General features: G+C 41.1%; 1 protein-coding gene and 1 long non-coding RNA gene across 2 annotated transcripts; both read left to right on the top strand.

Moving 5' to 3' along the window:
- The first annotated feature begins 4480 nt into the window (after positions 1-4480).
- Positions 4481-7683, top strand: LOC141015877 (uncharacterized). The gene is made up of 2 exons (XR_012180571.1): positions 4481-4615; positions 7281-7683. It is a non-coding gene; the product is annotated as an uncharacterized lncRNA (long non-coding RNA).
- Positions 7684-10646: 2963 nt separating this feature from the next.
- Positions 10647-13141, top strand: oxld1 (oxidoreductase-like domain containing 1). The gene is made up of 2 exons (XM_073489805.1): positions 10647-10787; positions 11852-13141. The coding sequence occupies exons 1-2, from the start codon at positions 10737-10739 to the stop codon at positions 12254-12256; spliced, it is 456 nt and encodes a 151-aa protein (XP_073345906.1). The 5' UTR covers positions 10647-10736; the 3' UTR covers positions 12257-13141.
- The last annotated feature ends 2255 nt before the right edge of the window (positions 13142-15396 follow it).

Genomic DNA, 15396 nt, shown 5'->3' with positions numbered 1-15396 from the left:
GTGTATCTGACATCAACCTGCACTGAGAACATTTACATACTTATGAGTTAAAACGAGTAGTAACGAGTAGCGTTTATGTGTGTGAGTTTAGCACAGAGCTGGAACCAGGATGTGGTTAGCTTAGCTTAGCATAAATACTGGAAGCAGGGGGACGCGTAGCCGGGTTCTCTTCTAAGTTAAAGGAGACCTGTTATGCTTATTTGTTTTGGTTTCCTTTCCTTCAGTGCTTTATATGTTCTTGTGCATGTAAAAGGTCAGAGTCGGCACCGACAGAAGCTCCTCTCTCCCACAGAAAACACTGCTCCTGAAACGCCTCGTCAGTAGTCCCACCTTTAATTCTGTGACTTTGTGACATCACACTACGTCACCATGTCACACATTTTGCATAATCTATGCCTAGCAGCGAGTTTGGCATGTAAGAATTGATTTAGCACAGCTGCTCTGCTGTTGTTAGCGGTGCCGGCTAAGGTGTGTGTGAACTGACCAATCAGAGGAGACTGGGTATTCAGGAGGAGGGGCTTTAAAGAGACAGGAGTTAAAACAGCGTTTCAGACAGAGGGGGAAAACAGTGCTGCTGCAGAGAAAACCGATGTGTTTCTTGAGCATAATATGTCTCCTTTTATTAAAAAGTTGTATGTTTGCGGTAATATAAAGGCCTACTTAAAATATGATATTGAATAAATAAGGTGTGTTAAACGAGTGTCAGGTTAAGTTTAAATGTGTTTAAAATGTGGTTCAGGGAGGATTTTGAGAAACTGGCAAGAGCTCGACCACAAACCCTCCTCTGAGCCACAAAGACCTGGACAGAGCCCAGACTACACACACACACACAGAAATAACATCCTATTTAAAGTAATGATTTTATAAATATATAACATTATGCAGTTAAATGATGAATAGAGTATTTTGTCAAATTCAGTTTGACCCAGTTAGAGCAACATTTTTATATAATTTCTCAAAGTTCTCACAATTCCCAATAGTTACGACTTTATTAGCTGCTGCATGAGCTTATGTAATCACACACACAAAAACACACATACACACACACACACCTCCCCTGTACTCATATTTCAAGAGTCTTTCATGAGTCTGGCTCCAGCTGCTTGCTGCTGCGGTAACGCTGTGATTTATAAGCGGTCCGACTGCTGTGGCCTGATAACCTCCAAGTCTCCTGAGGAGGTGGTACGAGGCCACATCCCGGCTCTATTTCAGGCTCAGCAGGCCCCGTTATCACATGTGTTTTATCACCGATTCTTCCTTTAACACGACGAGGGGAGCAGGAGTCATTCTGCTGCAGGCCAGATAAGACCTGAGAGGAGATACACAGAATATGCAACAAAATGCTTTGTCTTTTGTCACCTTTTATGTCCAGAGGAAGGATCTCATTACTGACAAAGCCCTGGCCTCAGTTTGTCACAGAGGGCACCAGTGACAGGACTGATGTATTATGTAAGGTCTGCAGGGTCAACACAGGACATCCAGCTCTTCATTTTAGGCCTGGTTTAGATTACTATTATAATATCAGCTCCTCATGATGCCTGATGCTCCTCGCTGTCGGATGGTCCGTGTGATACATCGTGGTTTGGTGCCAACAATAACAGTCACTTACAGGTAGACAACTGGCGGTCGACTTGCATAGTGGAGATCACAATCAGCAATTTATTTCTGTTTCATTTTCAGCTGTAACTGTAACATTTAGAGAAGGCCTATTCAACTACTGTGTTAGATGGAGTGGATTTGAAAATGTGACGTACCACTGGGCCGGACCTTTACATTCTCGACCAGCGTCCTTCACAAATAACTACAAGGCCCTCAGTGAGACCACAGCACATCAGAGATGGTAGACAGTCAGTATACTGTAGTGGAAGGCTGTAGAGAATAATCGGTATAAACGTGGCCCTTATGAAAGATCATCGCATGCTACAGTGTGAAACCTGTCACATTCTTCTGGCGGTGAGCCTCACCACAGTGTCTGATGTGTTTACAGGAGGATGAGGTTGTGTTTTCAGGGGAATATGGAGGCTTCCTGGAACAGCAGCGTCAGGAGTGTGAGAGACGTCTCACTGCGAGCTAATTGGTGCTACAAACCAGCGGCTGCATCCTGCTGATAGCACCGTCGGTATCTGAGACACCGAGCCGTTTGTCCAATTAGTGTGTATCACAAACACACACAAAGACAGTGGTGTGATCGAGCTCGGAAATAAAGTGCGGTGAACAGAATATATCCTTAATTGGCACTTAACACAGAAGGTATAATGTACAGTAAGAGGCTGTTTACCCAGCGTCAGATGAGACAACACACTTTCCAGATGGTGCAATAGAAAGACAGATAGCTGATTCAAATACCCTCCCTGGTGCTTATTTCAATGCATGTACAGTTGGAAAGTGGTGGGAGAAGTAGTCACATCTTTTGCTTATCCATTTATTACAGTACCACACATCACCAGTCCTGCATTCAAAATGTGCCTTCAGTAAAAGCAAATACATATCAAATGTTATTAAAGAGAAATTCCAGTAGTTTTAAACCAGGGGCATTGATAGGTACAAAATGTTTGGAATGGGTCCAGTAGATCACCACAGCCAGCAGTTGTGACGTGGGCTGCAATGGCTGCGTCGTAATGCTTTGACCATCAAGCTACGTCCCCTAAAAGTGCTTGTTTTTGCAGAGACAGAGCTTTTCATGAAGAAGTAAATTGCTATTTGTTTCGCCAGAAGCAGCCAGCATGTCGCTCTCACCAAATCCACCAGACTCCATTCACAAAACCAATAATTTTAACATCATAAAAGTTGACAGAAATCTAAATACACAAATCCACAAAAATCACATCCAACACAGTGAATTTATGGTTTGTTTTGACCAAACCACAGCTGGAGATTGTTGAAATAGTGGAAAGACAAACAAAGATGGTTTTTCTGAGTTTTATTTTGTTTCTGTCAAGTTTGAATGAAGTGTGTTTACCAATGATAAAATGACTGTTTCTGTTAATGGAGCCTGGTTGATTTGGCAAGAGCAATGCAGCAGCTGTTTCTGGTTTAAAAAAACAAAACAAACACATTAGGTAGTGAAGGTAGTTAAGGTGAACTTCTGAGCGAACCCTTCCAAATCACATCTAATCATTTGATCCATTGTTAATACATCATATTTTTTAGTGCAGCCTTAAAATGGAAATAAAGTACAGCTACCTCAAACCTTCTGCTGAAGTTAACCACTGTGTAAACGTCCTTGTTATTTTCCATGACTACATTTTGCTTTTTGTTTATCCCAGTGAGGCACCGACTGATAAACTCAGCCCAGCAGAGTTGGCAGCCGTGGCTGAGCCCAGAGCTCTGGCACCCAACAGCCAGAGTCAAAGCGCCTCTGTCTCTCCAAAACAACACCAACCTCCCTCCATCCAAACCCTCCCATCGCTCCCACGGCTCAACAAACTGTAGCCATCGATGAGCTCACATCAGGAGCCAAAGTACACATTTACAGCCCTCCTGCTACTTTTCTGCTTCTCTTTGTCCATCTCATGTTCAGAACATGTTGAAACTATTTTATAATTTCCAGAAAGTAAACTACATCTGTTGTTCATTAACAGCTCTCCATCCTGCCACCGCTATACAGACAGCCTCAGGTTTGAGCAATGAAGGTGTTTAGTGACTGAGGTGTTAATATTCAGGGCCACTGATTGGTCAGCATACCATACGTAGGTATGCATGGAGGCCCCTTCATCTGCGGTTACCCAACCGACAGAGACCTTCATGTGACCTCGCCAGTAAACCAAAGAATGATTTACCAGCAGGATGACCTCAACTGTACTCGGAGTAAACACAGAGTGGATTCACTGAGCAGTGAGCCTAAAATCCCATATCCAACCTAAACTAGACACATGGATGTGTTGCAGGTTAATATTAAGTCAGGATTTACATAACAACAGAGCCTATGTGTATGTAGCTGGCCTAGCTACGCCTTCGCTAATGTGCACCTCCTCAAAAATGTAAATACTCTCAGGGCCTACAGAAATACAGTTAAAAGCATGCATTTGACCCATGAATTATTCTCTGAGAAATTAATGAAAAATTTGAATAACGCCCTTTCTCACAATGCTAAACTGAGTGAGAGGAAATTCCTGGATCTGTGCCTTTATCTGAATCCGCACCAAAAGTTTTGATTGGCCTGGAGTCAAACGTCTTTATTGTCTCCGAGGGGCAATTTGGTTTGCAGCAGTCGACAACACAACCAGTACACACCATCCTTAAATGACTAGTGGCATAATACATTCAACATATAACAAACAGGAGGTTATCTTAAAAAAATGTGAGAAATAAAAGTGGGGTCTATTCTGCGTCAGCACTTCTATCCACCTGTAACGAAATGCATTTCCTCGTGAAGAACACGACGGGCATGCGTGAGACTGATATCATTTGATTCAAATGTGTGGCCACGATCAGGTGGATTTTTCTCACCAAGGCGAGGTCGATCAGCACAGAACTTTCACAAAGACTGTGTTTGTTTGTTGGACTTTGACATGCAAATATGCGCCGCTGCAAAAAGTCAACATTGTGGGCCTGTGTGGAAAGGAAGAGAAGCACGAGGCTGTCATGTTATCTGTGTTGTGCCATCTTATTTCATGTAAGTTAACCTTCCTTATCTGAGGTGTAAACTGCAGTCAGTTTTTTGACAGGGGTTGATGTTACAATATAACTGTTTGAAAATACTCAAATCATCACCAAATTTCCAGCAAAACCAGTAAAATCACTTACGAATGAATTTCCCTAGTTAACCTCTCACTGAGCGGATTCATGAGCTCTGCTGGATGATTAGTAGCTGCAGTAATATTACGTGGAACAGTTCTCTGCTCTTGTGTTTAATTAGACTCTTCCTCTGATGACCCTCCCTTGTTTGCCTTGTTACCGGCTCGTCCTCTGAGGGAGAAGCCTTTGTTGTGTTATGAGGGTCATTAGAATTAGACTGTGAGAATAGATCTACAAGGTGTGGTGTGGAAAGTAGGAATTCACAGTTAGTTTACAGTCCAAATAAATGTGATTTACTTTTGTCAGCCGACATTTCAAAATTCATTTTATGAAGGCATTTAAATGTCTTAGCATATCACTGCAGAGCTGTACCTTCCTGTTTCTGGTAACAAACAGCAAGGAAGGTTGATTTCTAATTAAAAAAAGATCTTTTTTTTAATCTTTGTTTTCATTCTAGACTCCATCCAGTCTCCTGTTTCAGCCTCCTCACACACACAAACATGTTTCTGCCAATTCTGACAAGTCACCACTTGAGGTGTGTCAATGACTTGTCATTTTGGGGCTGCGGCGCGGCCGCCGTCCTCTCCAGCTACATGAACAGTGTGGTCTTTGTACGCTCGGGACAAAGCTGGTGCTGTGAGTCGTCCAGGAGGACCTTGAGGAAGGACACCTGAGCACCAGAACACGTCCCTGCTACCTTTTAAACACAGGCTGTCAGATTCTGAGCTCATCCTCACAGATCCTCAAATAGAAAAGATACTCAGTTTTCATCAGAGACGTCATTGTTGGTGCATTTCAGCACATAAAGTGGGTGCAGGCAAACAGAAAAACCTTGTGCCACTGTTGCCTGTTTAAATGACTGGGTGGAAGCTGTTTGCCCAGACTGTTGACACAGCTGCAGCCAGAAAATACTTCATGATGAGGACCACGACTGTATCAGAGGCACATTACACGATCCCAGATAAACCAGCCTCTGCTGAACCTTCCAGGAGAAGAAATCATATCTTACGTCTCTGACTTGAGGTCACACACTACAGATTTGACTACCGGCACATACGACATTTGTTTAACAAATGCATTTCTGAAATTCTTTTTTTATTCTCTATCTTTGTTTGGGTTGCATTCCCGGAAAATCTTTCCCATATGTAGTGCGACCGCACCGTGTTGTATGTGCAACAAGTTGTTAGAAATGCTGCCAGGCCTCTTGTGCACGCAGGGTTTCACCAGGATTATCAGTGATGAAGCTAATCCTTCTCATGCAGGACGCCTGCAGCCACACTGAGCAAAGCTGTGACTCGTTCAGGTCAGGGTGAGCTTTTTTTTTTAAATGTTATGATCCCTCAAAACAATTTCTGCATTAGAGTTCATTAATTGAGATTTCTTACCTCTGACTTTTATCCATAAAGCCAATTTTGAAGTCCACAAAACTTTTCTGGAGCTTCACAGCAAAACAGTGTTGCAGCATTCTCCTAAACAACTGAAGTAGCTGGTGACTTGTTTTTAAATGTAAAAATAATAAAAATAATAATAATAATACAACCAAAAAAAAACCAAAATGGCTCCATAATAATCCAGCATGATCCAAGTCTCAGAAAACTCTGAGATCCCAAACTGACGTTATTCACACCCTTTTTTTAAACCGAGATCTTCACTGTAGCTGCCGAGCTAAAAGCGTCTGAAGTGGGAGCACGAGCTCAGCGGCGTATGAAGGGTGTAAATAACGTCTTCTCAAATCAATTTGGGATCTCATTTTTTGGTGGACTGTTCCTTTAAGAACAACGTAAACTTCATGCTAAAACACTCACAAGTTGACGGCTGAAAAGTACGGACTGGCACAAAATGGCATTTATACAGTGCTTTTCCAGTCTACTGAACACTCAGAGCGCTTTATAACACATACACCCGTTCACACACTGATGGCAGAGGCTGCCATGCAAGATGCCAGCCTGCTCATCAGGAATAATTTGGGGTTCAGTATCTTGCCCAGGCCCCGGGGATTCGGGTATCGAACCACCAACCTTACCATTACTTGACAACCTGCTTTACCTCCTGAGTCACAGCTGCCTCAAATCGATGGCAATCCATCCAGTGACTGTCAAGATAATTCAGTCTGGCGTGGTGGGGCTGACCAAAAGACACCGTCATCCTCTAACATGACAAAATATGTGACCGTCTTGTTGATTATGTTGTGAAATTTAACTGTGAACTGCGCTGACAGCAAAGGTTTAAGAACTTAGAGTTGGAAAAAAAAGGGAATGTACCTTTTTTATGCAATCATGTGATGCTACATAACTTTACTCACTATGCTATAAAGCTATGGTAAAACTGGCACCTTTATACATATAATATTATCTTCCACTGAGTAAAAAAATGTTGATATGTGGAACGTAGAACCCACGGGAGTCCTCAGTCTGTCCTTCTCTGGAACCGCTGGGTCATGTGAAATGTTTTGAAAGCATCAGAATCAAAAATAGCCTCTTTCCCTTGAGCTTCTTTGCCGTAAGTATTTGTCATGTGCCTGACTTAATCTGTCTCTGCCTCAGTCTGCGAGCTGAGGGCCCCTCAGGAAACGGCTGCCGGAGGTAAAGCGGGGGCTCCAGGATTTCCAAGAGAAAAAGGTGTTGAGAGGAAACCTAATCCGGCAGCGGGGACTGTTTGTGAGGGAAGTCTGGTGGCAGCGTTGGAGAAAACGGAGCCCTCAGCCTCCTCAGCGCTCGCATACCTGACATACTTCAGAGAGTCTCTGAGCTGACCTCCACAGGCTGATACAAACACTGCAACATCTCAACCATGAGCCATATTAAATCATACAGGAACGCAAACTCTCTGAAGAGTATTCAGATCCTTTACTTATAATTAATAAACGTAGGAATACCACAGTGTAAAAATACTCCATTACAAGTCAAATGTATGTATTGAAATGTTTCTTAAAGCTGCACTAATCAATATTTTTATTGCATTTTAATTATTCTTATTATAATGTTATTAGACCCTGACTCCCCTGCAGCTCTATTGGGCATTTTAGCATCTTTCAGCTCGTTGTTTTTGATTAAGTCTTCCCCTCACTTGCAAACACGTTTTCCATTGCTCTCTCCAGGTTTCTTCCCGGAGTCATTCGTCCATATTTCTTCCAATTTATCGTCCTGTCAGCTAAAGAGACAAATATTGTTATCAGGAGTTGGTGGAGACCAAAACAGAGCTAAAAGGAGAGTAAATATTGGACGTAGATTCATCAGGTGGACACAAATAAATGCTAACGTGGCTCTGTGTCTGCTGGATGTGTAAATAGGGAACTGATGCTATATCAGGATATATCAGGTCCGCTCAGCTCTACAGAACATTTTAGCGTCTTTAGGCTCCTTGTTTTGGTTTTACTGTTACTTAACTCTACTGTTTTGGTTTAATCTCTCTGCTTTCATTGACTTAATTACCAGCAACAGCAGCAGGAATGTGTCTCCAAACAGATGATAAAGTTGATCAGTGTCTGCTCGATGTGTAAACAGGCAGCTGTTATTACTGTATACGCCTTACTATCTAAAGTTGCTATGTTGTTTACAGCATGTTGCACTTCCCCCAAGTGTCCAAAAAAGGTAAATCCAGGTTTAAAGGAGCTACATGTAAGAATTTTAACATTTAAACATTCAATAATCAACTAAACTTATCGACAGAATGTGACCAAATAACGTAAAAGAAAATGAAACTCCATCCCCGTTTTAGTATCTTTCGGCTCATTGTTTTGTTTTTACACAAATCTTTCTATCTGCACACGTAGCCATCCAGAGTACATAACTATGCCACTGTTAACACTATCACAACATCAACTGGTTTAATGAATTTTGAAAAAACTGATCCATTTATACAGCTTTATTATATCCAAGGAAAAAACAGTTCTGTTTGACCTGCATTCATGATGAAGTATGAACCACCAGGCACGCCTCAAACTACAAAAACCTCTGTGGAATGAAATCTATTATGATAATCATAAAACCATTATCATAAGACCATGACCGAATCACTGAGGCTATTTAAACTCATGCCTCTGTTCATTTATTCTGTCTGTGTACACAGCGACCTTCTGCAGTCTGTTCAGAGATGACACAATCCGTCTCCTCTTTCAGAATAATATCAGCAGCCTTTTAAGTGTGCTCGGCTTTATGTGTTCAAATAAAGGTCTGAGTTTCTGTGAAGCGTGACTGCGACTGAGGGACAACCTCTCCTTGGAATAAAGTCACATTGTGACCAGGGCCCCTGGTGAGATAACATGCCCCACCACACACCTGGTATCTCATGCCAGGCCGAGCAGCTGCTGTGTTTCCACGCCGCGTTACCATGGAGGTGGCTTGCAAACATTGAGGTCTGTGGGGAGCAAAGACTCACACTCCCTCTCCTCCACATGCTAAACACACACACACACACACACACACACATACACACACCTCCTCCTCACGCATCAGCGCATGGGTCAAATAGTTAAGAAATTGGCAGGGTATGGTACGAAGAAGAACCGCATCAAAAGGGGGTTTACTTTCACTCACCAGCATGAAAGAACCATTTCATTCACCAAATCTGCTTACATGGCCATAAAGCTCTCTCAGTGCAAGAAATCTCAGGATCTGGGTCACTGTAAATACCTCGAGGAGAAAACATTTTTTGAGCCTTTGACAATGGTTTCTGCTTACGTTACATAATGTAACTGTAAATATGACTCCAGCTCCAGTACAAGTGTATGGGACATATATCAGTTTCTTTAGCCAGAGGCGGGACCAAGTCATTGTTGGCATTGACTTCCTGAGTCAAGTCCAAGTCCTAAACAAGTCATTATTCAGCCTTTACCAAATATGATGCCATTTAAAGCATAATTAAATGCAAACTAATCAGGTGTTTAAGTAACGCTTTGTCTGTCTGCTGCTCTGCAAAGCCAGACTCACTTTGCTCTCTTGCTACTGAAGGATGAGAGTTCATTTGTTCTAACTCAATTTTTAATTATGGGACACGGTTCATTCTAACAGACAAGGCTAAAGTCCAAGTTAAATCAAGAGTCCTTGGTTTTCAAATCAAAATCAAGTTGCAAGTCTTTTTGGATGCATGTGACTCAGGTCCATCTCTCTATCCTCTACATTACTTCTAATCTTGACTTCTGAACATGACAAATGACAAAGGAGATTCTTCTCTTTCCTGCTGCTTTTGTTTTAGTGAAACGAACAGTAATTCTGCGGGAAAAGGAGATAGTTGTGAGGATAAATGCTTAACACAGGCCTCTTGATTTTAAAGGACATTGTAAACACGCAATCAATAGGCCCTCGTAATGCTGTTGATCTGTGCAGCTGAATGGAAAATGTGTTGTGCTCGGTCTCAGGAACTGATGACACGGTCCTGACTGGGCATCTCTCTGCTGCAAACAGTCTGGTACAGTGCAATTAGCTGGGCTGTTAAGTGGTGCATGGCAACAATACAAAATAAACATGGACCTACATTGCAGTTACTTCGGTCTCTTAACAAAAACTCAAATGATATATTCTTTTGTTAATGCTAAATAATATGGATTATAATTTTCTTTAAGATATGGATTGATTTATGGTCCCTAATGTCCCTTGATGTGATATTTGTTTAAGCTTTATTAAAATAAATAAATAAATAAATAACTACCACTTTATTGGATCTTTACATGGGAAATACAGATGAAATACTGACACCTGCTGGACAACACGTGGAAGTGCAGTCTTTCTTTTCTGGATCCGCCCAGAAACTATTCCCCGCTTTCTATTGGTTTAAATTTCAATGAGCGCTATTTGATTGGTCACGTTGTTTTCTGTCAGCCAATCAAAGTTTCTGTTTACAACCACACACAAAGTGACGATTCAGAGAAACGTTCACTGACGCAATTAGCTTGCAAGACCCGGTGAGACCTTGTCTGAAGAAAGGAGCAGCTTTATAAAATGTGGAGTTTAAGGACAATGACTTACAACGACACATAACCGAGAGTCTTACTTTCTCCGACGATGCTGGGTTTGGGCGCGAACGTGGTGAGGTCGTCCATGTCCTTACAAAAGGTTGGTAGCTGGCTAAGCTAACGCTAGTGTAGAGCTAACGTGAGGGAAGCTAACGCTACTAAACTAGCATGAATCCAACCTTAGCTGATCTGACAGGTTGACTTTGAACCAACCTTTCCTTTAGTCACACCTGTTGGTACTATCTGCAGAGGATACACCATGACATCCACTGTTTTAACAGCGGGAAGTATCCATTTTGTTTGAGGGCTAAGACAGCTAGCTTGGAAAGTTCATCCGAGCTTTGGGCCAGAGCTGTGAAGTTGTTGGGTCAGCCACCGTTAACTCCCTATGAATATTTATTTCTTGTCCTGTCCTGTTGGCTTTCAGGTTATAGTCTATTATTTCTACCATTAGTTTGTTTCTTTTAACGTGTTTAGGTTTAGAGACTTTAGCTGTGATTACTACATTGTGATTTAAACGTCGATCCAAGTGTAAGTCATTAAAAACGACTTTTAAATACAAGACAGGAACAAAATGTAATGTCCAGTTAGATAGATCGTTTGGAAACATACCTTTCTCACACTGCAAACTTTGGTGAAACACAGATGTCGCCAATGATGTTAATAATATGGCTGCCAGAGATGGTTAGAAGTACTCAGATCTTGTACTTAAGAAAAGTACCAATACCACAGTGCAGAAGGCTAAGTTTGCTCTTAAGTGGAGTAAAAAGTATATTTGCCTCTCAACTGTAGAGTAGAAGTATAAAGTAACAGAAAATGGAAATATTCAAATAAATTAAAAGTACATCAAAAATGTACTTAAAGTGGAATTCCCATGTTTTTAAACCTGGGTCCTGTAAACTTTAAATCATTTTCCTTAGTTTCCCAGTGTTTTCTCACGACAAGAAACACAAATTAATGGTGCACTATGTCCTTCTGGGAAATACATTTTAATCAGAAAAGAAAGATCTTTATTGACTGACCTTAACGAACAACACGATTTCATACTGTTTTACTCTGTTCATCATCAATGAAGGAACATACTGAAAGATTTTGCAAATAAAGTTTAAAGAGTAAAGAGGGAAGTTTGGTTTGAGTTTGATGTCATACTCTGCTGTTTTCCAGCTGTGCGTCCTCTCCCTGCTACACATGAGACATGGCCTTTATCACTGCCCTCTGCAGCTGTGGAGGAGAAGTCCTCACTGTGGGACCGTTCGCTGCCTCTCCACTGGACCAGACTCACCTGCTTCACCTGCTCCCTCCACATTGACTGACTCCTCTGAGTGCACTGAACCAGAGCCAAGCCGCAGTCCCTCCACCTGGTCTCCTGACCAGGGTCCACCGCCCGCCCCCACCCACTGCTGCATGAGCGGCTGTCACAACTGTGTGTGGATCGAACACGCCGAGCAGCTGCTGGCGTACTACCACGACGGAGGGGACCGGGCGCTCACCGCTATCGAGGAGAACGTCCTGGACGAGAACCTCAAAACCTACTTAAAGATGGAGATCAGGCTGATGAAAAAGACGTGACTGATGTGTTTACTGCCATTGACAACCTTTTACTGACTGAGTGTTAGCACTTTATAACACACTCCAGTTGTTGACTTTACCTCCACATGTTCAATTCCTCCTATTGTGGGTCGTTCATTTCATATCTGCTGAACATTTAAGAAAACTGAGCTACCAGATTAGCAGGTGGAAAGTTAAGGTAGCTGTTGACTTCAGGAGTCCACCAGTTTTGCAAACATGGGGTTAGGGTTAGGGTTTGTTTCCAGTCTGTCTGACTGTTCCTGTTTCTTGAAGTGTCAGACTTCCTTCTGGTGATGTCTGTTGTTGCCAAAGCTCAGCAATTAAACGCACAGTATTATTTTCAAAATCAGAACAGTGGTAGTGGTAATGATGTTGTGAAGTAGTTTGGGATCACGGGAGTTATTGTATCAGAAATGTTTTATGTCATGTCAAAAACACGCACACGTTACTTTGAATTAACTTGATTTCTCTGGTTTGTGATAATGTTAGCACACAACTCAACGAAATATAGAACGTTGGTCAAGTCATTTTAAGACATTTTAATGCAGAAGTGTTAGATATCATATCTTTAACGAATCATGTCAAACATTAGAGAAATCAGACCTGTGTTATTTCAAACTAGAATTGTTCTTTAGGTTTGAGTCACCAACAAACCCAACCTGATTTATTGTCTTGTTGCTTTAGTCATGAAGCACATTTTGCACATTTGTTATAATAATCATTTTTGTTTGAATTTGAACTGAAGCGTTAAAAGTATATTTTTATCTTTACTAATCATTTGCTTTTATTTAAGAGTATGTTATTTAAATGATGTATTTGAAACGTATATTTTTAAGGGTTGTTTGTGAAATAAATGTTCCTATGAAGATGACTTGAGCAAACTGATCTGAGAACTGGTTTCCTCTGCAACACTTCAGCCACAAGTATGAGCCACTAGGGAGTGCCAGACCGACATAAACCTGTCTGTCTGCTCTCATGAGGATAAAATATTTGGTCTGATCCTCTTAACTTGTTCATTTCATCATTGTGTGGGTTTATCCAACAGGCTCAACCGGCTCCTTTTCAGGAACAGTTCAAATGATACCAGACTGTATTCACAACAGTAATAATATGAGAAAGCTCTTCCAACAAGTCCTGAATGCAAACCAGGTCTTTAAGCATGTTAAAGAATTGGTTTCCTTTGAAAAAACATCTTTTATATGTAATAACTTGTACAGAATACATCATTATTGTCTGCCTAAATATGAAATCTTTATTTTTAAATCTATAAAAGTCAAAACATAAAGCAATCTAAATGATTTTTTGAGTGTTCTCGCAGCCCAGGCATAATGATCTGATGGATGTATCAGAAAAGAAGGAGAGCATGTTCAGATGTCAGAATGACGTCTGTCCCTCAGCTGAGTCTGGTCCCTGAACGTGTCACAGCTCCCCTGTATGAGGGGAGGCTGACCCTGATCTCCAATAGTGATGATCACACAGGTACCAGTGGGCAGCTCCCTGCAGCCTGCAGTTATTCTTTGATCTGGGTCACGCAGCGGATTACGATCTGATCATATACAGTAGGGAACGCTGTACCCGACGACTGTGACGTGGAGGAAAAAACTGGAGGCAGATTAAAGCCGATGTCACCGCTGCAATGTGTCACTTTGCGTCATGCCAGCGTCTAATATCGTCCAATGTGAAGCTACATCTGATCCAGAGTCAGGCAGGATTACTTTGTAATGTAGTCAGTTACTGAATACAATTTAGTAAATGTATGTAGTAACGTTATCCATTGGATTACAAAACGTGTTTGAATCAGAATCCTTTTGGATTACTTAGTTTATACACTGATAAAACTCAAAATAATTTGCCTGAAACAGCTGCTTGAAGTATTTGAACTACATGAAAATATTCCATCTAATTCTGCTACATAAGTTCAGTGTAAAGGGTCACATTAATGCAGACTTTTTCCATCATGTTGAGTCAATGTGAATAAACTAATCCTTTAACATCTTTTAAAAAAAATCCCAATTCAAGTCCGACAACTCATGTTTACCCCCAGCAGTTTAAACCTTTTACTTTTGTGTGAACTGTTCCTTTAAGCAATTGCTTATTGTGAAATTGCAACTAGTGTTTGTAAATCTTTACAATTTCTTAACAAATGGTTTAGCAAAGCATTTCATTTCAGTCAAATAACTATTCACTAGAGTTCAATTAATATTAAAAATACAACTTATTAATGATGGTTATTAGAAAATGTTACTAACTTCATATTGATCAGGCACAGATTGTAAATCTCTGCCAGTCACACGACAGTGATCATTAACAGTGTACAGGGAGCCAGCACGTGTGCCCTCCTGCTGAGAGCTTAGGGGTCATCAGGAGCGGTTGGACCAACACGGCCTGTGTCCAGTGATGACAAACATTAAGCCCCGCCCACCGCACATGTCCCAAAATCACAGACAGAAACTGGGACAAATCCATTTTATTTGACTGGGTAACTGTTAATCAGACATTATACTGAGTGAGGTGAGTGTTTTTAATCACATTCACATCAGATCAGTGCTCAAAAGTAACTAAGTACTAAGCATTTCTTCAAGTACTTTTCTTAAAGGGGCACTATGTAGTTTTGTAGAAGGAATTAACACTCAGAATTTTAATATTTACAATATTAATGAGGTTATAATACAAACTCAGACATATTCATTTTTTCCATACCTGAATAAACAAGCTGTTCTCAGAGGAAAATAAGGTCCACAGGACACTGTTTGAAGCTAGAAAGGTGGCAGGGTCCGCCACATATAAACAAAGTAAAACAGTATAAGGTTGTGTTGTTCTTTAAGGTCAGTTTGTTTATTCAGTTTATTTAGTTTGTTTAGGCATAAAAAATATTTCTCTACTGACTCAAAGTTCTTCCCCAAAACTACATAGTAAGGACAGTTTTGAGGTACTTGTACTTGATTTTAGTTGTACTCCACTACAGTCCAGAGGCAATTAATATTACAATTACTTATATAGTCTGAAATGCAGAATGAGTAGTTTTACTTTTGGTACTTTAAGTGTACTTTGATGGTAACACTTTTGTACTTTTACTTGTACAAGTAGCAACCGACAAATTTCCCTCCTTATCGTTTCCATGTGATATTATTGCCCTGCTG

The sequence above is a fragment of the Pagrus major genome, chromosome 20 (genome assembly GCF_040436345.1).
Source record: "Pagrus major chromosome 20, Pma_NU_1.0".
Lineage (NCBI taxonomy): Eukaryota > Metazoa > Chordata > Actinopteri > Spariformes > Sparidae > Pagrus > Pagrus major.
The sequence above is the reverse complement of the archived record's forward strand: the minus strand, read 5'-3'. Positions and strand labels throughout refer to the sequence as shown.

Bases quoted from the DNA above. Each gene is read 5' to 3' on its own strand.
- oxld1 (XM_073489805.1), top strand. From the start codon at position 10,737: ATGCTGGGTTTGGGCGCGAACGTGGTGAGGTCGTCCATGTCCTTACAA. The intron at 10,788-11,851 runs GTTGGTAGCTGG...GCTGTTTTCCAG, and splicing joins CGTCCATGTCCTTACAAAAG to CTGTGCGTCCTCTCCCTGCT.